Source organism: Hypomesus transpacificus, chromosome 1 (assembly GCF_021917145.1).
Source record: "Hypomesus transpacificus isolate Combined female chromosome 1, fHypTra1, whole genome shotgun sequence".
Lineage (NCBI taxonomy): Eukaryota > Metazoa > Chordata > Actinopteri > Osmeriformes > Osmeridae > Hypomesus > Hypomesus transpacificus.
The window spans coordinates 3,346,494-3,374,310 of record NC_061060.1 but is presented as its reverse complement, the minus strand read 5'-3'; the positions used below and the strand labels follow the sequence as shown (position 1 = coordinate 3,374,310).

The 27,817-nt window shown below is 50.2% G+C and overlaps 2 protein-coding genes across 2 annotated transcripts; one reads left to right on the top strand and one right to left on the bottom strand.

Annotated features, from left to right (window-relative positions):
* Positions 1-100: 100 nt before the first annotated feature.
* LOC124467957 (cohesin subunit SA-3) lies at positions 101-19,467 on the bottom strand. The gene is made up of 29 exons (XM_047020490.1): positions 19,429-19,467; positions 18,653-18,749; positions 17,940-18,016; positions 16,870-17,074; positions 16,479-16,630; positions 12,406-12,603; positions 12,141-12,239; positions 11,679-11,758; positions 11,047-11,154; positions 8,535-8,634; positions 8,229-8,343; positions 7,422-7,525; positions 7,189-7,281; positions 6,959-7,051; positions 6,633-6,833; positions 6,359-6,426; positions 6,180-6,267; positions 5,963-6,043; positions 4,742-4,834; positions 4,047-4,215; positions 3,545-3,678; positions 2,964-3,065; positions 2,529-2,662; positions 2,264-2,383; positions 1,770-1,927; positions 1,399-1,558; positions 1,132-1,206; positions 796-883; positions 101-182 (listed from the first exon to the last, which is right to left on the bottom strand). The coding sequence occupies exons 1-29, from the start codon at positions 19,465-19,467 to the stop codon at positions 138-140; spliced, it is 3,276 nt and encodes a 1,091-aa protein (XP_046876446.1). The 3' UTR covers positions 101-137.
* gpc2 (glypican 2) lies at positions 18,271-27,585 on the top strand. Its single transcript, XM_047020502.1, is given in 12 exon segments — positions 18,271-18,314; positions 22,275-22,417; positions 23,639-23,797; positions 23,890-24,024; positions 24,265-24,440; positions 24,534-24,614; positions 24,956-25,121; positions 25,479-25,609; positions 25,722-25,868; positions 26,138-26,274; positions 26,775-26,947; positions 27,064-27,585. Coding segments are annotated over 12 exon segments (1,755 nt in total). The 3' UTR covers positions 27,327-27,585.
* The last annotated feature ends 232 nt before the right edge of the window (positions 27,586-27,817 follow it).

The window sequence follows — 27,817 nt, the reverse complement described above, 5'->3', positions numbered from 1 at the left end:
CTGTTCCATACAGCAGGTTTACTGAATAAGCCAGGCTTATGTCAGTTACTTTCCCTGACATAAGCGTGGTGTATTGGGTGAGCTTGCTGTATGGAACAGGCCCCAGAGCCTCCTTGCCAGCCTGCAGCACCGTCCCACTAGAACAGATCCTCTAGGTAACTCGTGGAGCGTCGAGTCGAGGGCTGGAGAAAAGAGAGAAAACAAATGGGACAGAGGACAGTGGTGAGACTAGGGGTGGGAATCTTTTAGTAGCTCACGATTCGAATCGATTCTTGGAGTCACGATTCGATTAAAAAACGATTAACGTTTTTTCTGAGATTTTTTGAAGACCAGAAACATATATATATATATACACACACGGTGAATTGATCTGAATTGCTAGCTGACTGAATCACGATTCAAATGTGAATCGTTTTTTTCCCCCCCACCCGTGTCCCACAGGAACAGGGTGTCACCAACCTGGGTGGATGATGTTACTGCATGAGATTTTTTTCATGATATAATAATTAATTGTCCTTAACAAATACAGGTAAATATGGAGATGCACTAAAGTTAGTTGGACTGGAGGTTATTAACAAGCCTAGGGGCTTGTTCCATAAAGCGAGTTTACCAAATAAGACAGGCTTATGTCAGGGAAAGTATTCGAGAAACTCGATTTATGGAACATGCCCCAGGACAATGCAATTCAACACAATAATAAATCCAAAAAGTAGATTGAATTGAATACTGTTTCATGTATTCATGTGGCATAGTCATTCCTGGTGGGGTACACTATGAACGGGTAGCGTAACATACCAGTGTGACAGCCGTCTCGCTGTCAGAATCATCGCTCTCAAACTCGTCTATATCAGCCTCCTGCTCGTCTTCCTCGATCAGGGTGAGTCTGAGACACACAGGACTGTCTTCCTCAAACTCAAAGCACACTTTCATAATGGCGTGGTAAACATCCTGGCATGAGGTGTCTATTAACATAAACTACCTTTTGCTTTGCAGATAAACTGTTGCTTAGACACAGTGCCACTTATTTTACAACTGCAATTTTATCAACTCGTTAGTTGATAACTATAGGCAGTGTGAGAATGTTCCATATGAAGTCATTGTTCAACGGCAGTCTGTGTGTTTGTGTCTTACAGTGTGAGATGGGAGTCCAGCTGAGAGGGGCTGGGCTGGGCTGGTCTGTTAGGTTCCACCCTGCGCATCACTGACCTGGAAACACAGCAAACAACGTTTTGTAGTGGTGTTTAATTTACTTTGCATTATACATTTGTATACTTAATCTGCAACTGAAACTACAGTGTGATATCTTAGTGTTTTGACCCATGTGTTTACTAAGTTGTTTGAACCGCGGAACTTTTTTTTATATACATACAGAATACAAATAAAGTCAATTCTTTTTACCCCTCTATGAAGTCGTCAGATTCTGGCTCGGAGAAGGTACTGGCCGCGTAGCTGGTGTGGGCAGGGGGCTGCTTCTCCAGGGTGGAGGTGAGGGTGGGGCCGGGCATGTTGCCCCTCACACCACTACTGTCCAGCCAAGCCCCCTCACTCACAATGGACACTGTGCCTGGAGGGGTCAGAGGTCAACTCAGCTGTCACCAAAACACCCAAGAATCTGCGATCTGCACTAGGGTGTGATCGATTCATCGATCTTTCTATCCATCTGGATCTATGTAACTAAATGTTTACCCCCTCCCCAGATGTGGCCTTCATCGCCCTGTGAAAGGTGTGTGAGGTGATGTGAGGGCCTCAGTGTGTGTGTGTGTGGTCACCAGGGGGAGAGGGTCGTCTGCGCTTGGCCACAGGCGTGCTGTGGGGGGACGGGCCCTCAGCGCTCCTGGAGGAGCCAGGCTGCAGGGAGCGATGGTACATTTTCACAGCCGGCCAGGAGGGGGCAGCAGATCCACACTCACCCTTCAGGAACACCAACCTGAGAGGGAGAGAGAGACAGACAGAGAGAGAGAGAGGGAGAGAGATAGACAGAGAGAGAGAGGGAGATAGAAATAGACAGAGAAAGAGAGAGATAGACAGAAAAAGAGAGAGATAGACAGAGAGAGAGAGGGAGATAGACAGAGGGAGACAGAGAGAGACAGACAGACATAACAATGGATTCATACTTACGATGTCGCTTTGGATAAAAGGTAGCTGCTAAAGCATCTGCTAATTGACTGAAATAGTAAATGTAACGAGAAATTGTTGGAGAGATACAGAACGAGACGGCAGTTAGGAATGTGTGATGATGCTGATGATGGTGGTTGTGTCTCACAGCTGGGCGCGGTCCTGACGGAGGAGCTTGAAGCTGAACTCGCTGAGGATCTCCAGGAACGCCAGGTTAGGGGGCGAGTCCCCATCCTCCGCCTCCCGGAACGCAAACCGGATCCCGTCGCTAAGACAACAACACAACACAGCACGCCTTCAGAGGAGGATAGCCCACCCTATCGTCCAGACACCCGGTATTTCAAGACAGGTGTAAAAGCAAACCAGCAGGATAGTGAAGGGGAGGGTGGAGGAGGAGAGGCAGGGCTGCGTACGTGTGCAGGGCCAGCAAGGGGCTGCGTACGCGCTGCAGGTCTATGCCGAAGCTCATGGCCAGACGTCGGGCCAGATCTCTGATCTCCCCCAGGTCACGAGCTCCCTGCTCCTCAGACACCTGCACTGTGAACATCTGAGGACATACACACATGGAGACACACACACATGGAGACACACACACATGGAGACACACACACAAGCAGACACACACACACACGGTTCAGAGATCCTAGCTGCCAGCAAACGCCTGTCGGAATCTGGTGTCAAACCTTTCAAAACACAGACCTGTACAATCTTTCAACCCTAGATTAGCCCAATCTCTACCATTTCCTTTCTATAAAATCTGCTGTTTCTAAACAGGCAAACCTGAGCACACGTCTAAACGGCAGGTGTGTATCAGACAGCGGAGCAGAGTGGGCGGGGCTCCCACACACCTGCTGCAGGCTCAGACACAGCGTCCTGGCGCTCTGTACCGGACTCATCATCCTGGTCTTACACAGCGTCTCCTTGATGATGTCACCGTAGTCTTTGTAGAACTAGAAACAGACACAGGCATCCTCAGCTCCGCATACAGTACAGCCCTGCCTGTCTACCTGCCTGCCTGTCTGCAGTACAGCCCTGTATGTCTACCTACTTGCCTGCCTGCCTGTCTACAGTACAGCCCTGTATGTATACCTACCTGCCTGCCTGCCTGTCTACAGTACAGCCCTGTCTGTCTGTCTACAGTACAGCCCTGTATGTCTGTCTGTCTGCAGTACAGCCCTGCCTGTCTACCTACCTGCCTGCCTGTCTGTCTACAGTAACTAACTTCCTCTGCGGTCTCTCCACACCCACTCTCTCCTCTCTGACCGATTCTAAAAACTCCCTCCATCCGTCCCTTTTCACAGGCTCTGTCCACATCTCCTCCGCCTCCGTTTCTCTTCGATTTCTCCCCCCCCCCCCCGCTCTCTCTGCATCTGACCCCCTCTCTTTCTCTCTCTCTCTCTCTCTCTCCCTCTCTCCCTCCCTCCCTCACCTTGCTGTAGTGTCTGAAGATGTCGGTGGCTGCACTGAGGTCCAGCACTCCGTAGATGACCAGCTTACAGTAGCCCGCCAGCTGGTTCCTCCTGCGCTGCAGCGTGGATATCCTGACCTCAGCCTCCTCCTCACCTGAGGATGGGACGAAGAGCAGAACAACCTGTCGTTTGTGACAGACGTTTCTCACTGATACATAATAAATATAACAGGGATACTGTTATGATCCCTACATGATATAGGTAGGACTGTTCTGATGGTGGGACTGTTATGATGGTGGAACTGTTATGATGGTAGGCCTGTTCTGATGGTAGGCCTGTTCTGATGGTAGGCCTGTTCTGATGGTAGGACTGTTCTGATGGTAGGCCTGTTATGATGGTGGGACTGTTCTGATGGTAGGCCTGTTCTGATGGTAGGCCTGTTCTGATGGTAGGCCTGTTCTGATGGTAGGCCTGTTCTGATGGTAGGCCTGTTCTGATGGTAGGCCTGTTCTGATGACCTACCTGCCAGCTCATGGTCGTCAGGCTCAGTGAAGACGTGGTCCAGGAGGAAGGCAGCCATCTCAGAGCGGAGCGGGTCGCAGGGAGGGAGAGCCAGGCTGTGCAGGGCAGGCTGAGACCTCATAGAGCCCAGCCCAAACAGCAGCAGCAGGTCACACAGCAGCTCAAACGACTAGGACACACACACACACACACAGGTAACACAACAGCTCAAACGACTAGGACACACACACACACACACACACACACACACACACACAGGTCACACAGCAGCTCAAACGACTAGGACACACACACACACACACACACAGGTCACACAGCAGCTCAAACGACTGGGACACACACACACACACACAGGTCACACAACAGCTCAAACGACTAGGACACACACACACACACAGGTCACACAACAGCTCAAACGACTAGGACACACACACACACACACACACACACACACACACAGGTCACACAGCAGCTCAAACGACTAGGACACACACACACACACACAGGTCACACAGCAGCTCAAATGACTAGGACACTTTGTTGTATCAAAGCAGCTCTCCAGTCCAGGATCGAGCACACCAGACAGTCCCTGTCTCTACAAACTCAGCGTCTATGTGCTGGGTAACTCATCCAGACCATGTGCTTCATATGAGTAGTGTAGGACTTGACTGGGGTGTGTGTGTGTGTTCTCTAACCTGGTCCCTGATCTCTGCATGGACCACAGACAGACAGCTCTGACACACCACACAGAACGAACGAAACTCCTTCCTCAGCTGCTTCAAATCCACCTGCAAGAGTGTGTGAGTGAGAGAGTGTGTGTGAGTGACAGAGTGTGTGTGATTGAGAGAGTGTGTGTGAGAGTATGTGTGAGTGAGGGAGTGTGTGTGTGAGTGAGAGTGTGTGTGAGACAGTGTACTAGCATATGTTATTACCGTGTGCATGCGTGAGTGTGTGTGAATGTGACACAGAGTAAAAACAGGGGGAAGAACTGCAGATGGAGACCGGATGACATTTAAAGAGACAGGGAAAGACGTCGGAATCGCATCATGTGATTGGGTAGGGTCTTTCTGCTCGTTGTCTTGTAAGAGGGGAATCTAGCTTGGGTAAACACACACCCCATGTTTGAGTATTCCTAATTTGCTTTGACTCTTCGTGCGCGCGCGTATGGGCTCTGGATCAGTTGAGCAGATTGCGGTGTTAATTGCCTGCTGTCCCCACAGCTGGTGGGCGGGTAAATGAGACAGCCTCAGTGCCGTGGAGGGGAGGAGATGGGCCAGAGCCCTGCTGGGGCACGGTGCACCTTGGGTGTATAAATAAGGTAGGCTGGCAGAGACACGCTGACAGGATGAACTGTGTGTTTTTGGCAGAGGGGCGGTGTCTTCCTGTGTGAGAGAGAGATGCTGAGAGGGAGGGAGAGATGGTGAGAGGGAGGGAGAGATGGTGAAAGAGAGAGGGAGAGCTGGTGAGAGGGAGGGAGAGATGGTGAGAGGGAGGGAGAGATGGTGAAAGAGAGAGGGAGAGCTGGTGAGAGGGAGGGAGAGATGGTGAGAGGGAGGGAGAGATGGTGAGAGGGAGGGAGAGATGGTGAAAGAGAGAGGGAGAGCTGGTGAGAGGGAGGGAGAGATGGTGAGAGGGAGGGAGAGATGGTGAGAGGGAGGGAGAGATGGTGAAAGAGAGAGGGAGAGCTGGTGAGAGGGAGGGAGAGATGGTGAGAGGGAGGGAGAGATGGTGAAAGAGAGAGGGAGAGATGGTGAGAGGGAGGGAGAGCTGGTGAGAGGGAGGGAGAGATGGTGAGAGGGAGGGAGAGCTGGTGAGAGGGAGGGAGAGATGGTGAGAGGGAGGGAGAGCTGGTGAGAGAGAGAGAGAGGTAGGAAGAGATGGTGAAAGAGAGAGGGAGAGAGAGAGAGGAAGATCACCTCAGAGGGTGTGGAGCAGGACACCTTCTGTCTCTCCCAGAGCAGGTGAAAGGCTGCACACTTCAGAGCAGGTACCATGAGCTGAAACAACACAAAAACAGTTCAGTCAGGAATGTCTCGAATCACACTTCTATCACAGCAAGCGTAAGTCAGAGAGAGAGAGAGAGAGAGAGAGAGAGAGAGAGAGAGAGAGAGACAGAAACAGAGAGATTCCGACCTCCTTGTCCATATCTCTGGACTCTGTTCCGCTCTTCAGGAGTTTGAAGCAGGGCTCAAACAGCTTCCAGCCTGTTAGGTCCTTGGCACTGTAAAACACCCGCACCCTGTTGAATCAGGCTCTCTGAACCGGCCACACACACACACACACACACACACACACACAGACACACACGGTACCAGCTGAAGGCTGCAATCCTCTTCAGGGTGTTGGCTGCACTGTACACATCATCTTCATCAGCAGTCCCCTGACACCATACAGGAGAGGGGGAGTTCAATCAATGTGTCTGCTGGATTATGCAGGGTCCAGGGTAACACATCTGGTTGGGTGCCTTGGTGTGTGAGTGCGTGTCTACGTAAGTGCAAGTAGGTGTGTGTGTCTGTCTGTCTAGGTCTGTGTGTGTGTGTCTTGGTATGTGTGTGTGGCCAGGTCTGTGTGTGTGCATGTGTTCACCTGCAGCAGGTCGTTGAGGTGGGAGCTGAATCTGTCCGTGAGTCTGTCCAGCAGCTGGCTGACAGCCAGGTCTGCCCGGGAGGAGAAGGTGTAGCGGGGGGAAGAGAGGGCGCAGGTGACGCGGGCACATGCCTCCAGCACGCCCCCATCTGTGTGCTTCTCCACCACGGCCCACACCTGCACCAGCAGTACGTCCAGACACTGACACACAGAGGGGGAGAGGGGTGAGAGAGATCATCCACCCCTTCCTATACCCCCATCCTCTATTCTCTCCCCCAATCCTTCGCTTCCTCCCCCTCTCTCTATCCCCCCCTACCTCCTCCTACCTTCTCCAGTCTGCTGGTGCTGCTGTAGGTCTCCAGGTCAAAGTGAAGCGGTGCTTTCAGCAGGCTGGTCACCTTCTCCACATCTGCAGAGAACTGGACGAGAGCGGAGGACACTTGGTATCGTCCACCCTGCATACTACCTCAGTGGTACCTATTCCTGTGTGTGTCCACATGGCCTGTGACTGGTTGTGGGCCAGCAGCAGGGAGGGTCACCCTGGCTGGATCAGCACCTTAGCCAGGAGCTGGGGAAGCAGAGGGATGAAGTGGGCCGTGATGCGCCTCCTGTCCTGAGCCTGGGTCTTCTTATCCTTCATGCTGAGGACCTTAGACACACACACACACACACACACACACACAGACACACAGAGACACACACACACAGTTGAGAGCGTGCAGCCATGTAGAAGGTCTCATGTGTAATCCCTGGCCTGCAGTGAGAGCGTGCTGTGGACTGCTAGATCACCTTCTTGCCCTGGGCCCTCCCCACAGGGGGGAGCACCTCTGCTGCCTGCCTCATGGCACACATCATCAGCTCTATCAACGCCCCCTCCTCCTCATCACTCGGACCTGGGGAGACGAGGAGGAGGACAGGAGAGAAGACAGGAGAAGAGGGGAGGAGGACAAATGAGAAGAGGGGAGGAGAACAGGAGAACAGGGGAGGCGGTGAAGCACAGTATAAATCGAGAGAAAATAAAGAAGTGGTGGGCTACAGGAAAGAAGATGGGTAGAAGACATGAGGCAAAATAAAGCTATGGAGCAGAAAGATCATTGAACACATGTATAGGTGTGTCTCTCTCTCTCTGTGTGTGTGTGTGTGTCTCTCTCTCTGTGTGTGTGTGTGTCTCTCTCTATGTGTGTGTGTGTCTCTCTCTGTGTGTGTGTGTCTCTCTGTGTGTGTGTGTGTCTCTCTCTATGTGTGTGTGTGTCTCTCTCTATGTGTGTGTGTGTCTCTCTCTCTGTGTGTGTGTGTCTCTCTCTATGTGTGTGTGTGTGTGTGTCTCTCTCTGTGTGTGTGTGTGTCTCTCTGTGTGTGTGTGTGTCTCTCTCTATGTGTGTGTGTGTCTCTCTCTCTGTGTGTGTGTGTCTCTCTCTATGTGTGTGTGTGTGTGTGTCTCTCTGTGTGTGTGTGTGTGTCTCTCTGTGTGTGTGTGTGTCTCTCTCTATGTGTGTGTGTGTCTCTCTCTATGTGTGTGTGTGTCTCTCTCTCTGTGTGTGTGTGTCTCTCTCTCTCTGTGTGTGTGTGTGTGTCTCTGTGTGTGTGTGGTTCTACCCTGGCCAGGCTCTGTCTCCTCCAGCAGCAGTGATGTCATGGTCTCCCAGTCTCTCAGCTCTGAACCTGCCACGGCCCACAGGCTGTCCACCAGGTAGGCCCCGTGCTCATGGAACTGACAGAGACACAAGGGGGAGAGGGACAGAGAGGAGGGCGGAGTGAGAAAGTGAGTATGGGAGCGAGAAAGACAGTGTATGAGAGAGAGGGAGAGAGTGTATGAGAGAGAGAGAGAGAGAGAGAGAGTGTATGAGAGAGAGGGAAAGTGTATGAGAGAGAGTGAGAGTGTATGAGAGAGAGAGGGTTTACCTCACTCTGGGTGTAGAAGCACACCAGGATGTGGAGAAAGGCAAACCTTCGAGCTCCCATATCCTGATCCTCATTATCCCTGGCCATCACACTGCACAGCCTGACACCAACCACACACACACACAATAAGGAACTGCTTTCCTATGTGAGCTGGAGGAGACAGAGAGTTGGAATGATGAGGAAAGGAGGGATGAGGGTTGGAGGGATGAGGGAAGGAGGGATGAGGGTTGGAGAAAGGAGGGTTGGAGGGAGGAGGGATGGAGGGAGGAGGGTTGGAGGGATGAGGGTTGGAGGGATGAGGGTTGGAGGGATGAGGGTTGGAGGGAGGAGGGATGAGGGTTGGAGGGATGAGGGTTAAAGGGATGAGGGTTGGAGGGAGGAGGGTTAAAGGGATGAGGGTTGGAGGGAGGAGGGTTGGAGGGAGGAGGGTTGGAGGGATGAGGGTTGGAGGGATGAGGGTTGGAGGGATGAGGGTTGGAGGGATGAGGGTTGGAGGGAGGAGGGTTGGAGGGATGAGGGTTGGAGGGATGAGGGTTGGAGGGAGGAGAGTTGGAGGGAGGAGGGTTGGAGGGAGGAGGGATGAGGGTTGGAGGGAGGAGGGTTGGAGGGAGGAGGGTTGGAGGGAGGAGGGATGAGGGTTGGAGGGATGAGGGTTGGAGGGAGGAGGGTTGGAGGGAGGAGGGTTGGAGGGAGGAGGGTTGGAGGGATGAGGGTTGGAGGGAGGAGGGTTGGAGGGAGGAGGGTTGGAGGGATGAGGGTTGGAGGGAGGAGGGTTGGAGGGAGGAGGGTTGGAGGGATGAGGGTTGGAGGGATGAGGGTTGGAGGGAGGAGAGTTGGAGGGAGGAGGGTTGGAGGTAGGAGGGATGAGGGTTGGAGGGATGAGGGTTGGAGGGAGGAGGGTTGGAGGGAGGAGGGTTGGAGGGATGAGGGTTGGAGGGATGAGGGTTGGAGGGATGAGGGTTGGAGGGTTGGAGGGATGAGGGTTGGAGGGATGAGGGTTGGAGGGAGGAGGGTTGGAGGGAGGAGGGTTGGAGGGAGGAGGGATGAGGGTTGGAGGGATGAGGGTTGGAGGGATGAGGGTTGGAGGGAGGAGGGTTGGAGGGAGGAGGGTTGGAGGGATGAGGGTTGGAGGGAGGAGGGTTGGAGGGAGGAGGGTTGGAGGGATGAGGGTTGGAGGGAGGAGGGTTGGAGGGATGAGGGTTGGAGGGGAGGGATGAGGGTTGGAGGGATGAGGGTTGGAGGGAGGAGAGTTGGAGGGAGGAGGGTTGGAGGTAGGAGGGATGAGGGTTGGAGGGATGAGGGTTGGAGGGAGGAGGGTTGGAGGGAGGAGGGTTGGAGGGATGAGGGTTGGAGGGATGAGGGTTGGAGGGATGAGGGTTGGAGGGTTGGAGGGATGAGGGTTGGAGGGATGAGGGTTGGAGGGAGGAGGGTTGGAGGGAGGAGGGTTGGAGGGAGGAGGGATGAGGGTTGGAGGGATGAGGGTTGGAGGGATGAGGGTTGGAGGGAGGAGGGTTGGAGGGAGGAGGGTTGGAGGGAGGAGGGTTGGAGGGAGGAGGGTTGGAGGGAGGAGGGTTGGAGGGAGGAGGGATGAGGGTTGGAGGGATGAGGGTTGGAGGGATGAGGGTTGGAGGGAGGAGGGTTGGAGGGAGGAGGGTTGGAGGGAGGAGGGTTGGAGGGATGAGGGTTGGAGGGAGGAGGGTTGGAGGGATGAGGGTTGGAGGGAGGAGGGTTGGAGGGATGAGGGTTGGAGGGATGAGGGTTGGAGGGATGAGGGTTGGAGGGATGAGGGTTGGAGGGAGGAGGGTTGGAGGGTTGGAGGGATGAGGGTTGGAGGGATGAGGGTTGGAGGGATGAGGGTTGGAGGGTTGGAGGGATGAGGGTTGGAGGGATGAGGGTTGGAGGGAGGAGGGTTGGAGGGAGGAGGGTTGGAGGGAGGAGGGATGAGGGTTGGAGGGATGAGGGTTGGAGGGATGAGGGTTGGAGGGAGGAGGGTTGGAGGGAGGAGGGTTGGAGGGATGAGGGTTGGAGGGAGGAGGGTTGGAGGGATGAGGGTTGGAGGGAGGAGGGTTGGAGGGATGAGGGTTGGAGGGATGAGGGTTGGAGGGATGAGGGTTGGAGGGATGAGGGTTGGAGGGATGAGGGTTGGAGGGATGAGGGTTGGAGGGATGAGGGTTGGAGGGAGGAGGGATGGAGGGAGGAGGGTTGGAGGGATGAGGGTTGGAGGGAGGAGGGTTGGAGGGATGAGGGTTGGAGGGATGAGGGTTGGAGGGATGAGGGTTGGAGGGATGAGGGTTGGAGGGATGAGGGTTGGAGGGATGAGGGTTGGAGGGAGGAGGGATGGAGGGAGGAGGGTTGGAGGGATGAGGGTTGGAGGGAGGAGGGTTGGAGGGATGAGGGTTGGAGGGATGAGGGTTGGAGGGATGAGGGTTGGAGGGAGGAGGGTTGGAGGGAGGAGGGTTGGAGGGAGGAGGGTTGGAGGGATGAGGGTTGGAGGGAGGAGGGTTGGACGTACTTGTGGTAGAGGAAAGCTCCAGCAGTTGAGGCCAGGCCTCTGTGTGCTGCAAACACCAGAGGATACACACTGCTGCACTCCTCCTCAGAGAGACCCTCCTCTGTCATCCTGCACACACACACACACACACACACACACACACACACACACACACACACACACACACACACACACACACACACACACACACACACACACACACACACACACACACGCGGAGTAGTCCAAGCATGTTGATAAACAAAAAAACGACGGAGGGCATTGCAGAAACAACACAAATAAACTAATTATGCCTACTTTGTGACTTTTAATGACCCCCTAAAATCATTAAATGTCAACAGTTTTATTATTGTATTAAAAATTAGCAAAAATCTAAACTGCTCAAAAGTTTTTTTTTTTTTTTTTTTTATCAGGCATCGTCACAGTACCTCAGTGAGGGACCTGGTGTGGAAGAACTCACAGCAGACTTTGGATTCATTCATCAACCTCCAAATTCTTTGCACAAATTATTTGGACTTGGTCTGCAAAAGCCTTGAGAAAAGCCTCACACTAGCAGACAACTGAGCACGCACACACACACACACACACACACACACACACACACACACACACACACACACACACACACTCACTGTTGGATGAGCAACAGCAGCTGGACGGTTTCCACTGCTACGTCTGGCTCCCTGTCTAGAACCATGCTCAGCATCCTCTCCTGGGCACACACGCGCGCGCGCACACAAATAAACAAACAGAAGGGAGGAAGCTAAGCCAAAGCATAAACACACTTATCTCGTGCAACATGAGAGAGGCTTAGAGTTCTGTGTGAAGCCAGTTTTTCATGTGTTTGACAGGAGATTATTAGCCACCCTTTCTAGCTAGATAAACATGCAACCAGACTGAGCTAAACTCACACAAACAACCTTGTCTGAGACAGAAGCCTCGACAGACACAAGGACAGAGACTGAAATGATTCTAGACAGACAGACAAAGACTGTCTTCAGAGGAGGAGAGAGCGAGCCTGGAGAGAATGAAGCAGACACAAAGAGAGAGTGAGAGAGAGGGGTGAGAGAGGTCTGCTCAGATGGGAGTCCTACTTTGAACCTGCTGGTGAAGAGCTCCAGGCGCCCAATGAAGTCCTTCTCCTGGTACAGACCCTGCAGGGCACGCACACACTGCAGACGCACCACACCTTGCTGTGGGACACACACACACACACACACACAACAGATCAACACAATATTGCCCCTCAAAGATTTTAAAGAATATGAAGCATTGCTAGATATGATAATCAGTCGTTGACATTTAGTCAGTGTTTCCCCATGCTGAATGAGCCTGTACGGTGTGTGTGTGTGTGTCCACCTTGTCATGCAGGGTCCAGCCCATGTACTTGAGGTATCCGTCGTTCAGGAAGACAGTGGGGTTCTCCTTCAGCCACTCCCCCATCTCTGTGATGCAGGCGGCCCGCACCTCGGGCACCAGGTCTCTGTAGCGGTGCACGAACACCCCCCGGAACACAGCGTTCATCATGGAGGACAGCTCCTCCTGGTGCTCAAGCAGCTGGGCACGCACACACACACCGCATAAACACACAGCATAAACACACACACACACCGCATAAACACACAGCATAAACACACAGCATAAACACACACACCGCATAAACACACAAGTTCAAGTTCAAGTCTTTTATTTGTCAGGTGCACAGAGCAACACAAGGTTAGACTGGGCACTGAAATTCTTAAGACAAGACAACGCAAGCACTTGGCATAACATAACATATAAGTACACAGAACAAATTTACATCTATGCTGAGCTTAGATAAGTGAACTTCCTAAATACACAGATAGCAATAAATAAACGACTATACTAACCCTAACACTAAAACTTCCTAAATTACAGATAACAATAAATAGTACGCTATACTAACCCTAATACACAAAATTTGCAAATTTACAGATCAGTGACTTTGTCAATGACCAAACAGGAGCCTGGTGGCGAGGTACAGTAGTGCAATGTTACTGAAGAGCAACCAGTAGCTGAAAGTGACAGTGTATAAGTGACTAGTGTGCAGTAAAAATGTCCATATCAGTGTCCATTGAGAAGCCTGATGACCCTTGGGTAGAAACTGTTGTCCAGTCTGCGTGTGCGCGACCGGATGCTGCGGTAACGCCTGCCAGAAGGCAACGGGGTAAAGAGACTGAAGGATGGGTGGGAACAGTCTCTTAGAATCCTGCTGGCTTTCCTAAGGCAACGTGTGTGGTAGGTGTCCTGTAGGGCTGGGAGCTTCCTGCCGATGATGAACTCAGCAGAACGGACCACACTTCGTAGGGCCTTGCGGTCCCGGTCTGTGCAGCTCCCATACCACACTGTGATACAACCAGTCAGAATGCTTTCTATAGTGCATCTGTAAAAGTTAGTAAGGATGACTGAGTCCATACCAAACTTCTTCAGTCTCCTCAGGAAGAAGAGGCGCTTACGGGCCGTTTTGACCACCTTGTCCGTGTGAACAGACCAGGTGAGGTCATTGCTGATGTTCACCCCGAGGAACTTGAAGCAGCTGACCTTCTCCACTTCCGATCCATTGATGAATAGGGGTGCATGCTCCTCCTCCTGCCGCCTCCTAAAGTCCACAATCATCTCCTTGGTCTTGCTGATGTTAAGAGAGAGGTTGTTGTCCTGACACCATGATGTCAGGGTGTCAACCTCCTCTCTGTAGGCTGACTCGTCACTGTCAGAGATGAGGCCCACGATGGTTGTGTCGTCAGCAAACTTAACGAGGAGGTTGGAGCTGTGCGTAGCCGCACAGTCGTGGGTGAACAAGGAGAACAGGAGAGGGCTGAGCACACAGCCCTGGGGGGTGCCTGTGTTGGTGATCAGTACAGATGAAGTGCGGTCACCGATTCTCACCACCTGTGGCCTCCCCGTCAGGAAGTGGAAGATCCACTTGCAGAGGGAGGTGCTTAGTCCCAGGTCCACAAGCTTGGAGACCAGTCTGGAGGGGATGATGGTGTTGAATGCAGAGCTGTAGTCAATGAACAGCATCCTCACATATGTATTCCCCTTGTCCAGGTGGGAGAGAGCGGTGTGCATGGTCAGAGCGATGGCATCGTCTGTAGACCTATTGGACCGGTATGCAAACTGCATAGGGTCCAGTGTGGGGGGCAGCGAGGAGCAGATGAATGATTTGACTAGCCGCTCGAAGCACTTCATGATGATAGAGGTCAGTGCTATTGGGCGATAGTCATTCAGACATGTGACCTTGGTGTTCTTGGGCACAGGGATGATGGTGGTCCTCTTGAAGCAGGTGGGGAGTACAGACAGGTTAAGGGAGAGGTTGAAGATGTCACTGAAGACCCCTGCCAGCTGGTCAGCGCAGCCCCTAAGGGCCCTACCTGATATGCCGTCTGGGCCAGGTGCCTTGCGAGGGTTGATCTTCTTAAAGCATAACCTCACCTCAGCTACAGTTAGTGTAGGCACACCACTGGCTTGGCCTTCAGGTAGCTCCACTGCAGGGGGTTCACTGTCCCTCTCAAAGCGAGCGTAGAAGGAGTTCAGCTCGTCTGGCAGTAGGACAGAAGACTGGGTCTCATTGTAGCCTCTCCCTTTGTAGTCTGTAATGGCTTTAAGTCCACTCCACATGCGCCTGGGGTCAGAGCCATGGTAGCTGGACTCCACCTTGGTCCTGTAGGCCCTTTTCGCTGCTTTGATGGCCTTCAGAAGGTCGTATCTGGCCTTCCTGTACTCATCAGGGTCCCCAGAATTAAAGGCGACAGTACGGGCTCTCAGCTTGGCCCGGACCGCGGCATCAACCCAGGGCTTCTGATTTGGGAAAGACCGGACAACCTTCTTGGGGACAACGTCATCAATGCAGTGCTGGATGTAGCTGGAGACAGTGTCTGAGTATTCGTTAATGTCCCCATCTGCTGCGTCCCTGAACATCAGCCAGTCAGTGGTGTCAAAGCAGTCCTGGAGGGTCGCCACACACTCGTCACTCCATAGGTGAACTGACCTCTCAACCGGTCTGACCTGTTTGAGCTTTTGTTCATATGCGGGGAGAAGAAGAATGGAGGTGTGGTCAGCCTTCCCAAAGGCAGGGCGGGGGAGGGGTTTGTAACTGCCCTTGAATGTTGTATAACAATGGTCAAGGATCTGGTCTCCACGTGTGAAGAAGTCAATGTGCTGATAGTATTTGGGCAGGACTTTCTTCATGTTAGCTCTGTTGAAATCACCAACAACAATGAAGGCTGCCTCTGGGTGCACATTTTCCAGACCATTGATAATCCCATACAGTTCATCCAAAGCAGCGGCCTTGTCTACCTGGGGGGGGATGTAGACTGCACTCATGACGACCGCAGTGAATTCCCGAGGTAGATAGAAGGGTCTGATTTTTACAGTTAGCAGCTCAAGGACCGGAGAGCAGTGAGATGCTAATACCGCTACATCCGTAGCCCAGAGAGAGTTAACCATAACACAGACCCCTCCGCCCCTGCACTTCCCTGAGTCAGCTGTTCTGTCCTGGCGGTATATGGTGAATCCCGACGGGGTAACCGCTGCGTCGGAGATCTCCGGAGACAGCCAGGTCTCAACGAACGCCAGTACACAGCAGTTCCTGATGTCCCGTTGGAATTTGACACGAGCGTTAAGTTCATCCATTTTGTTGTCGATGGACTGAACGTTAGCTAGTAAGATGGTTGGAAGAGCAGGTTTGAAGCATCGTTTCCGAGTTCGAACAAGGACTCCAGCACGCCGGCCACGTTTCTTCTTTCTCCGTCTAGCGGGTAAACAGAACGGCGAAACAGCAAAGGGCCAGCTGCAGTCCGAGCTCGCACTCCGAGAAGTGGAATTAAAGTTCGTAAAATGATCCTTGCCAAGTGACAACTTAATGTCCAGAAGTGTCTGCCGGTCGTACTGAATAAACGACAATATAACATTGACAAAACAAGTAACGAACACTAAAAAGACTAACAAAAAGCTGGGTTTTTGCGGAGCTCTTGTCGACGCAGCCATCGCGTAGGCGCGCCGGAAGTAGTAGACACCGCAACATAAACACACCGCATAAACACACACACACACTGCATAAACACACCGCATAAACACACAGCATAAACACACCGCATAAACACACACACACACCGCATAAACACACCGCATAAACACACCGCATAAACACACCGCATAAACACACCACATAAACGCACACACACACCGCATAAACACACAGCATAAACACACACACACACCGCATAAACACACCGCATAAACACACTGCATAAACACACACACCGCATAAACACACACACACATCACGTGGGCATGTGCACACACACAGGAAGCGTAAATGCATGTATCCATGCGAGTGTGTGTCTGTCAGAGAGTATGTTTATCAATGTACCGTGTGTGAGTGTGTGTGAGTGTGTGTGTGTGTACCAGACCTGGCTGGCGTTGGCCTGCAGCTCCTCCAGCCTCCCCAGGGCTCTGTCCTCTGGTCTCTTGTTCGTCTCCACGTCGTAGCGTCTCTGCGTGGTCTTCACCTGGGCAAACACCGTCACCGCCACCTCCACCAGCGCCGTCATCAGCTTCATGGCTGTGACCAGGACGGGAGACACACTTAAGCATGACAAGCTACGGTCAAAATGCCTTGAACAGATAGTATCCTACCACGGTACACATGTAGCATGCATATGTTTACAGACATATACGCCACCACAGAAAATGATACTATTTTGCTCAAACTTGAAACCGTTTATCTTCACCTACCCTACGCACACACACACACTATCCTCGCACGTCCATGTTTCCCCTCTGGACCTGAGCGTGACTCACCAACCAGGGTGCTGGTGTGTCTGAAGGCTCTGACCTGTGAGTCAGACAGGCCGGTGAGCAGAGCCAGCAGGGAGGAGAACAGGTAGTCATCGTAGAGCAGGCTGTTCTGGCAGGAACGCACCAGCACTCTGAAGAACTCACACAGCCCCGCCTTGAAGCGCTTCCACTGGGGGCCAGGTGTGCACAGAGGGTAGTTCACTGACTCCTGTACAACACATACGTGGACATATTAATTATGTTTATATGAGCACATTCCTTGTTCCGAAGTGAAGGTTCGAGGAAGGGAAGGGCTTTGAGTCTGCAACCTCTTGACCTGCAGTCCCACTGGGTGTTACCTGTCCCCTATGGACACAGGTAGACCTGTCCACACAAACTGTGTTTATGTCAAGGAGTAGATACCTGGACAGGTTTGATTGTTTCGTGGATAGACCTGAGAAATTGATAGGTATTTGATAGAGGTGGACTAATTCATTGTTTAAAGTTTGACACAAGGACCAAGAATTTGGTTTTTGAGTGTCGGTTGATACAGAGAGCAGATATACTTATTGGGGGGGAAGGGGCATTATAGTAACTCAAAGAAAAATGCTTATGATTCTTAACGTTGAAAATGTTGAAATGCCTTCTCTACAAAGCCAGAAGCCAGCTACAAACAGCCTAACTAACTGACGACAAACACATCTTATTTAGCTTGGCTGAGTTAATGTAAGGGGAAGATCTGTCTAATGAAGGAGAAGCATTTCCCTAACACGTCAGTCGGTGTCTTCGCTCATTATAAACTTGAGAAGCTGAAGAGCCTCTCTCTCTCAACACCAGCGCACGGCGCTGACTGCATGTTCAGAGCTGGGGAAGCCAAACGAAGGGAATTGGAGTGTGTTGCTTCTCCAGCACTGTAATTAGCTCAGACGTTCGTTAAGCTTTCTCATAATTGGAAGCACACTCATACATGTACACACACACACACACACACACATCAAATACAAGTGTGTTCCACGTCGTAGTCGTAGGCCACTGAAGAGTTTTTCCCCCCTTTTAAAGAACCTTTCAGCTTCAGGAGTGTGATGCTGCCTCACCTCGTTAAACTCCTTAGTCAGGGTGCTGATGATCTCTGCGTTCTGCATGTTGTCAAACATCTCTTTGCTCACCACACCTGGGATTGAAGAGCGGTTCATTCGTGAATCCAACAAGAAAGCCCAGAGGTCATTTAACTTGAGAATCAGGTGGCTGAGCGGTTAGGGAATCGGGCTAGTAATCTGAAGGTTGCCAGTTCGATTCCCGGCCATGACAAATTACGTTGTGTACGTGGGCAAGGCACTTCACCCTACTTGCCTTGGGGGGAATGTCTGTTTATTACTGCCTGTTACTGTAAGTCGCTCTGGATAAGAGCGTCTGCTAAATGACTAAATGTAAAGTTCAGTGTCTCTCAACACTGGTCTTCAGGCCCCACTGCCCTGCTTGTTCTAGACGTTTCCCTGCTCCTACACACCTGATTCAAGTGACTGGGTTGTCATCAAGCTCTGCAGAAGCTTAATAATGACCCCCTTCGTGTGAATCAAGTGTGCTTGGAAGAGGGAAACATGTCAAACAAGCAGGGCTGCGAGTCCGAGAACCAGGGCTGAGAAAGGCGGTTCTGACTCCAGGCCCTGCATGGTTAGCATGCCAAAAGATCAATACAAGACTGCTGATCAATACCCATTCTAGAATCTGGTTAAGAGATAATCCTCTGAACTTTGACCCCAATCTCCCCCCAGCCCTCTCAATTCCAGACACCCTTTCGACCTCTGACCTTTGCATCCGCAGCACTGAACCACAAAGTTAATGAGCACCAGGAGTCCCGCCTCACGGTCGTGCTTGTAGCCGTCCAGCCACTCGTCCACCACCGTCTGATGATTGACAGGGAATGGCAACCAATGAAGAAGCAGCATTTGTGGCACTGTTATTGATATGTGGATCAGTTACATCTTTCTAAACCCTTGTCCCCTAATGGTCTCATACGAACAATCGTCCACCAATACTATTGTTGTCGTTGTCCACATCCACTCGGTAGAACACCTGATTAAGAGTATCAAGTTTATATATGTTAACGCCACAAGCCTGGACAACAGCTGCTCATAGGATTCTCCTGCCTGAGGGGTCAAGAGATGCATTCTGTATTGTGATGTCACTGCCTACTGTACTGAATGAAACACTTTTTCTTTTATATTACTGCCTGTTACTTTTTCAGGGCATTCATCTTTTATTGCACTGCATTCCCTCCTTCACCACACCCCCTTCACACACATACGCACACACAGCACAACAAATAAACGGCCACCTAACACACAATGGGTGGGCTGGACGCGTGCTGTCAATCATTGACGGCGTGACCCAATGGCAACTCTCCATCCTTTAGGCATCAAAGGGTCTGTGTGAGGTCAGATCAGTCAGTTGGTGACAGCGCATGATAATGGCTACCATTGTCGACTTTAAAGGGCTTGTTTCCCCCTCATTACTCATCCACCCCTCTCTCTCCCTGGCCCTCCCCCTGTCCGAGCCCCTCTCCACCCCCATCCCTCCACTCACCACCACGGCACTCTTTCCAGAGCGTATGGCTTCATACATGTCCACTGCACTGATGAACTGTCTGTCCTTGTTGCCTCGCCTCTCTCGCCTAGGGGAGACTGGTTTGGGGGAGACTGGCCTGGGGGTCCCATGGGAGGGAGGCTGGGGATGGGGGGAGGAGGCTGGAGGGGTGGGGCTCAAGCTGGGGCCAGACCTGGAACTGGGCTGGGACGCAGCTTTGCGCCTGGGTCTCTTGGGTGGCTGAGGATTGAAATAGTAGATAAAATGACAATTTATTGAGGGGATTCACAGTAAATTATTGCAGCCTACTGAACTTGCCAAAATGTAAATACTCGAGATGACGTGCGGTATTGCCAGATGGGGTGAAATATCTAGGTGGGACAAATACTCAAATGAGTATGTTAGGCTATTACTGGTAGAAAAAATTATATATATATATTTTAATCTTGGTTGTGATTACTTATGTATACAATACACAGCTGAGACTTAATGAATTATTCAGCGTGTGACAGGGATCTATCCAGCAACACACCCAAGGCCTTTCTTCTTCCTCCTCTTTTTGGCAGTTACATTAGCCATGTGGGTTCGTCCCATGTTTGGCTGTTCAACCACTTTCAAGTATGAGGACGCGCATGACATAGAGCTACTACGCACATGGGCAGTGGCAGGGTATGGTTGGGCTACAGCTACACCATGAAACAGGCAAGAAAATTGTGTATGTATTCACATTGAAAGTCAGACATTTATTTGAGCCCCACGACTGTATGGATTACTTAAATTGTGTTGCAAATAACCTAGACCCATGTCAAAATGACAAGTTCAGTCTGGGACGTCTAATTTTGCACGGGACAGTACTGGGACAGTGAGGGGAAAAAGGTTAATTGTGAGCCCAGTACAGACCACAGGTCCATGAGCGTTAGTGACATTCCGTTTTCTCTCCTTCGTTGATCTGAATTCGACCTCAAAGTCACTGTCTGAATTGGACATGTCGAATGTCTCCTCAGAGCTGCAAAATATGCAAGAAAATTGTCATCTTAGAATTTACATTATAGCGTTTACAAAAAGACAACCAATGAGATGTAACGGATCATTTGAAGCTAAATTAGTTGACCTTACCTGGCTTGACTTGATTCTTCCGACTGAGCCATGATGACGCGATGGCGCTCAGGGTTAACAATCGGATTAGCTAGCTAGTGCTAACGTAATTGTTGACTAGTCTCGCTGTGAAGCATCAAGGAAACAAGATAATTAATGACAAATATTCAAGAGGGGTGTCTTAGGCAGTTTTTGCTCTGATAGACTATGGTCAAGTAGCTAAATTGGAAAAAGTCATTCTTGACTTGAGGGAAAACAATTTCTCAATGAAGTTGGCTGATGCCAATGATAAACCAGTCTAAATTTCTCACCCTAGTAGCTAGCTACATTTTTCTAACAATACATTTTGTCTTGTAGTATTCTTAACAAAGCTAACAAAATTCGAATAAATATGTCATACCTAAGAATGAATGACTTGTTATATCTTCTTTTATTCGTTTAATTTCTTCAACCAGACGAACTCGAAAAAATAGTCTTACGATAATTTCGCGCCTCAGTCTTTCAGCAAGAGGATTGGATAGAATACAAAAATGTGATTGGCCAGGTCTTAGACTTTTGCACGGTAGCAACAAATGAAGCCTTTTATTCATATGTTTATGTCGACAAAGCCAGATTTTTTCTGAGTTTGACGGATATAGCCTACTAGACCAGCGATTCACAAACTGTTGGCTGCGGCCTAGAGTAAGGCCGGTGGGCCGCCAATGAAAAAAATATTACAAATGAATAAATATCAAAAGAGCCTATTTATATACTGATGGAAACTGTCTTCTTTGATCGCTCAAATAGCCTACATTTAGCCGTGAAGGCGAACTGTTTGGCTCCCGTGGTGTTGTTAAACGTGTGAACTAAGTAAATGGATGTGTTGGGGAGGCGCAATTATAATTAAGCTGCAAGTGGTCCACGAACTGGATAAGGTTGGGAATAGCTGTGGAAGACTCAAATGGTCCTATTTAGTAAATCATTTCATTCCCTTCTATGAAGATGGGTCTTTAAACATCGGTTTAGACTATTCCGACAAAAATCAACCGAATTTAACTAATCATCTCAAAATAACGGAAACTAAAGTCATGCTTTTTCGGTGAAAATGTTGTATGTATATTTTATTTTACATGCTGATGAATCAGAGGACATAGCCTATATAGCCTATCCAAGGAGTAAGTCAATGAGTGCATATAAAGTATGCCTATATTATAAGCTATATAGGCTTTTCTTCACTCGCCATTATCATCATTTGTTGCATTGGGGGAGTAGGCACAAAAAATAAGCAAATCAATAGTAGCTACTGGAGGCGAATTTAGGACCTTGCGGTGTCTGAACCAGCCAGCTTCGCGTTGCCACCCTCCCACCCCCAAACCAAGCCACAGCATGCACCTCCACGCCTATCGGTCCTCGTGTTGCTCAACTCATTGTTCGAGACAGAGAGCGAGGGATGCTACCAGGGGGACAGGAGCGCCCCGTTCTCGCTAGTCTACATTAATTAGGAGTCGGTGTGTCGTTTTCCCTTTTAAGGACAACATCGGACAAATGTCAATGGAATACAACGGATGAGACTGTAAGCAGACTCGAACGGAAAATGATCAACTAAAACAAGACTCTTTTTGGTGATTCATTTGAGACTAAAATACCATTCAGTCACAATCCTGTCGATTTGGCACCACTCAGTATTTTGTGATTCATTGTTGTCGTGCCATTATCAGACTGAACCGAGTTTTGGTACTGGCGAAGATGGTTCCCAGACTACCACGCCAAAGGTACCAGCTGGTGATGCTCACGTTAGCTGCCCTGTCATGGACTCGGGGCTCGGTATCAGCGGGAAGGAGTTGTACCGAGACTCGGCAGGTGTACGCAGAGAAGGGCTACAGCACAATTACCGCTCCTCTTACTCAAATCTCTGGTAAGGCGGCGAAAATAAAAAAATGCAACTAGCTGGTCTTCAACAAAGTTCATAAGAACTTTATTGAAATTTGGTCTACTCTATATTCCTGTTTAATTTAATGACGTGTTCAACAATCCTCAAAAGGATTTAACAGACGATTTATCCTCTTAGTGACCAGAAGGTTTAATCTAATGGGATGAGTAGGAATTGCAAACACCGGTGTAACAAAGAACCTCGCCCCTAATTAGTGAGTGTAGACTGATCAGGTGATAAGTGTAGCTTGTGAAAAACGTGATAGACTTCCATACGGATTGAAAACACAATTTTACTCAAATTCTCCCACTTGAAAACTAATGTAGGCTAAATGCGTTTTACATGAACTATAAACTGTATGAGAGGGCATGAAAGAGGGACAAGGCAGACAGGCTTATGTACCATGCAGACAGGCAGAGCTGTTAAAGTGGAATTTACACTGCTTCTCTATTGTTAAGGGAAAATGTCTCTACACTTCTACAATTTTATTTGTGTGTGTGTGTGTGTTTGTGCATGTTACAGTGAGTGCGTAAGGGGAATATTGATTTAGTGTGTGTGGTTATCTGTCTGAGCCTGGCCTTTGCTGTCCCGTGGGCCAAGGGAGCAGATGGTCTGAGGAACCAGGGATGATTAGAAGGAGTTTAGAAATGGAAATGAAGGGATGAGAGGGCTCGTAAGGGAAGAAGGCAGGAACAAAAGATAGATACAAAAACTAGAATGGTGGATGTGATTGGCTTGTCCTAGATATTAACAGTAACAAAGACCATACACATTTTCATCTTAATAATTCATTTTTTTTAAATTACACATTTTAAATTACCACCTTATCTTTGTGTCTAGTAGGACAGATAGATGAGTGAGTCATATCTGAACGAGCAGATCCACTGTGAGCTGATGATTCAGTGGGAGAGTTGAGGGCTGTGTTGAGCCGATAGCAAATTTGAAACGAACCTGATTATTCACAGTGAAAGCAATTATTAGCAATGGAAGCACATGAAGAATGAATGTTTATTCATTATTATATAATCCCCTTTGCCTAGATAAAGTTGTATCTAATTATATTACTTGCCAAGCAAAAGGGTACACACATTATATATTCAGGGTATGCACAATGCATAATACGCTCACATTTATAAACATGCCCGACCTGTACGAAATCTGTAATTGGCTGGTGGTCTGAGCTGGTCTGGTTTTCTATTGGTCCAGGTGAGCACCTCCGCCTGTGCCCACAGGACTACACCTGCTGCTCAAGTCAGATGGAGGAAACACTGGCCCACCAAAGCGAGAGTGACTTCCTGTCCGCCATCGAGGACACCAGCCAGTTCTTGCTGACCACCTTTACCCAGAGGCACCGCAAGTTTGATGGTGAGTAGGCCTTGAACAAGCCTGTTAAGGTCAACGGAGTGTGTACATACTTAACCTCCTGCCCTGACCCTCCCCCTCTCTTATAACCCCAGAGTTTTTCCGGGAGCTCATTGACTTGTCAGAGAAATCCATGAATCAGATGTTCACCAAGACTTATGGCCGACTATTCACCCAGAACGCCCAAGTCTTCCAGGAGCTGTTTGTGGAGCTGCGCAGATACTACTCTGGTCAGTTGTCCGTTCGTTCAATCTGGGGTTTGAAGCGTTTTCTGAAGGAGTAGAGGGCATTTAGATAAATAAATGTATATTAAAAAAAAAAATTAATAGTCGGCTAACATTTGCGATTGAGATTCTACAACAGTGCTCATTGTGACTAACAGTGGTGAGATTATAAGTAATAGGACTTAGACAGATTCAAGGTCTCACCTAAAATCAGTTTTCAGTGACACTTCCCGCCGCGGTCCACAGGGGGCAGTGTGAGCCTGTCCGAGGTGCTGACAGACTTCTGGTCTAGACTAGTGGAGCGTGTTTTCTCCCTGGTCAACCCCCAGTACCAGTTCAGTGAGGAGTACCTGGAGTGTGTCAGCAAACACGCAGAGCAGCTGCAACCCTTCGGGGACGTGCCTCGAAAACTGCGGGTTCAGGTGAGTCCGGATGTTGGGATCACCTCAGAACATAAACATGGTTGTGGGTTTGTTGGTTCTGTTTGAAAATGTATGTCTTTCTTGTACTTTCAGGTGTCCAGAGCATTCATAGCTGCTAGAGCCCTAGCACAAGGGCTAGCTACGGGGCGTGACATTGTCAACAAAGCAGCCAAGGTATGTCTTGAAGTTAATTGTGGTTTGCGGTGACATTGGTTAAATACTATGTATACAGTACGTCATACCAGTCTTCAGTTTGACTCTTCGGGGGTCAGATGGCTGAGTGGTTAGGGAGTCGGGCTATTAATCAGAAGGTTGCCAGTTCGTTTCCCGGCTGTGCCAAATGACGTTCTGTCCTTGTATAAGGCGCTTCACCCTACTTGCCTCTGGGGGAAGGTCCCTGTACTTACTGTTAGTCGCTCTGGATAAGAACGTCTGCCAAATGACTGAATGTTCAATAAACAGCATTCAGGCTTTTTCTTCTTCTTTGGTTTATCCTTCTCCTCTCTCCTTCCCAGCTGAGTCCCAGCACAGAGTGCTCCCGAGCATTGATGCGTCAGTGGTACTGCCCACTCTGCCGAGGCTTCCCCTCCCTGAGGCCCTGCCACTCCTTCTGCCTCAACGTGATGAAGGGCTGCCTGGCCAATCAGGCAGACCTGGACACGGAATGGAACAATTTTATTGGTAAGTGGAGGAGCATGGCGTTCTTGGAGGCGGGGTTATGTAGAGGGTGTTGGTTTTCTTTATTTCTATATCGATCACTTTATATCTCCATCAGAACCAGAATTTCGATAGAATTTCTCGTTATCGATCACCATCTCTATCTCTGTACAGGGTAGGTTTCTGGTTTGCCTGTAGATTTAGTAAAGTATTCATCTGGTAGACTATCTTTCAAAGTGACGTAAATGGGGGGGGGGGGGTGAATTTGAACCTGGGATCTGTTGCTCTACAGTCAAATGTTCTACCCCTGAGCTTTTCTCACTCGGCTTTCCGCGTTCGAGTACTTCCCCCATCTCATCCCGTATGTGTCTCCCCTGTCAGACGCTCTGTACCAGGTGTCTGAGAAGCTTGAGGGGCCCTTCAACATGGAGCTGGCGGCAGACTCCATCTCTGTCAAGGTGTCCGAGGCCATCATGCACATGCAGGAGAACAGCATCACCACCTCCACCAAGGCAAGGACGAAGGGCGTAGGGCAGAGGGGCCGCATGCAGGTTGTGTCGGGTGGGTGAATGTCAGATGTGACCTGATGGAAAGTAATGACAACGCTTGACCTTCCGTGCACAGGTGTTCCAGGGCTGTGGTAACCCCAGGCCCGCCCCGGGGCGGTCCAAGCGCTCACCCCAAGAGCCGGGGGCCAACAGGAGACCCTTCCGTACCTACACCCCAGAGGAGAAGCCCACCACCGCCGCAGGCACCAATCTGGACCGACTGGTGAGTGTGGGGAGTAAGTAAGGGGGCGGGTGGAAGAGAGGAAAAGGAGGAAGATGAGGGAAAATCTGCTTCATTAAAATGTGTTAAAAAGCCTGGAGCTGGAAGGGGGCGGTTGGGGCTCTGATTCGAGAAACGACATCGTTCAGCCGCATGCGAACATTGACGGACGAATGTTTGTTTGTAGTCTGCCTCGCGTCCATACGCTGAGCAGCAGCGGCGGACAGAAATGGATGTGTGACTCAGTCTGCTTCCTCCCCTCCCACGCGTAGGTCTCCGACCTAAGAGAGAGGCTGAGGCCCATGCGGGGCTTCTGGGTCTCTCTCCCACACACCATCTGTAACGACCAGAACATCGCCACCGACGTCACCAACGAGGAGCGCTGCTGGAACGGACAGACCAGAGGAAGGTGTGTGTGTGTGTGTGGGTGACAGGGGTAGAGGGAGAGTGTGTGTGAGAGAGAGGGAGAGAGAGAGAGAGGGAGAGTGTGTGTGGGTGCGTGACAGGGGGAGAGGGAGGGGGAGGGGGAGGGGGAGGGGGAGGGGGAGGGGGAGGGGGAGGGGGAGGGGGAAGGGGGAAGGGGGGAGGGGGGAGGGGGAGGGGGAGGGGGAAGGGGGAAGGGGGAAGGGGAGGGGGAAGGGGAGGGGGTGTGACGAGGAGAGGGTCAAAGAGAAAAAAATTGTAGAAAGATGTGTAGCCTTGGAGACATGGAGTTTTGGTGCTAGGTGTGTGCAATACACTTTTAGAATATTAAAGAAAACGCACTGCCCTTGTCTGTGTGCTGACAGTGTGTCTTCAAACGATTAAATACAGTAAATGTCTGGCTGTGTGTGCATTTGAGGATCAAGTAATGGGTATAACTCTATGTTTGTAGAGTCATATTTGTGTGTGTGTGTGTGTCTTGGTCAGGTACCTCCCTGATGTGACGGGTGACGGTCTGGTCAGTCAGATCAACAACCCAGAGGTGGAGGTGGACATCGCCAGGCCAGATGTGAGGACCAGACAGCTGATCATGGAGCTGCGAGTGGCCACCAACAAGCTGAGACACGCCCAGGCTGGTCAGGACACGGACTTTGTGGACAGTGAGTGTATCCTCTCGTCGTCGTTTTCGCTCGCTAATTCGTTCGCTCGCTAATTCACTCGCTCGCTAATTCACTCGCTCGCTAATTCACTCTCCTTGTCATTTTCCCCATTGCAGGTGAGGAGGGCAGCGGTTCTGGGGGAGGAGACAAAGGCGAGAGATACAGCGATGATTGGCCAGACAACGGGCCCTACTCTCCGCCCTACAGCAAGCCCCCACGAGTGCCCACACCCCCCCTCAAGCCCCCCCGCGTGAGGGAACGCAATGGATCCAAGTGGAACAAAAACAAAGCTAGGTCTTCCAGCTCACGGCCAACATTCTCTTTTATTGTTCTGTTCTCTTTGTGTTTTATGGTGACTGGGGCCCCCGTGTGGAGATAGCAAGTTACTACAGCAAGACGAGTGGAGAAAGCGTGTTTCGTGTAGTTGGGTTTTTTAAGCACACTTTTTGGGGGGGGCAGGATCAAGGGGTCATTCCACGAAAAGTGGAACTTTGTGTCCTTTTAACAGATTTGAGAAACGTTTTCAATTCACATGTAGGGTTAGGGCAGGATAATATGGAGTTTCTATTATAATAAAGCACAAGGGTTATGATCCAGTTAAAGTTTTTTTAAGACCGCTTTTACACAACATGGACATTATGAGATGGCACAATATCCAAATGTCCGATACTTTCCTTAAAATATTGGGGAAAAAAATTCACAATCTAAAATGTTTTTTTTTCTTCATGGAATGACCGTTCATTATTTTATTGAATCTTTCTATTCTCAAGGTATAAAGCCAGCAATAAACATCTCAACTGTTCTAAACTGTTTTATAACTGAGATTATACTGCGATGGGCACAAACACAGACACTCCATAGATGTTGTTG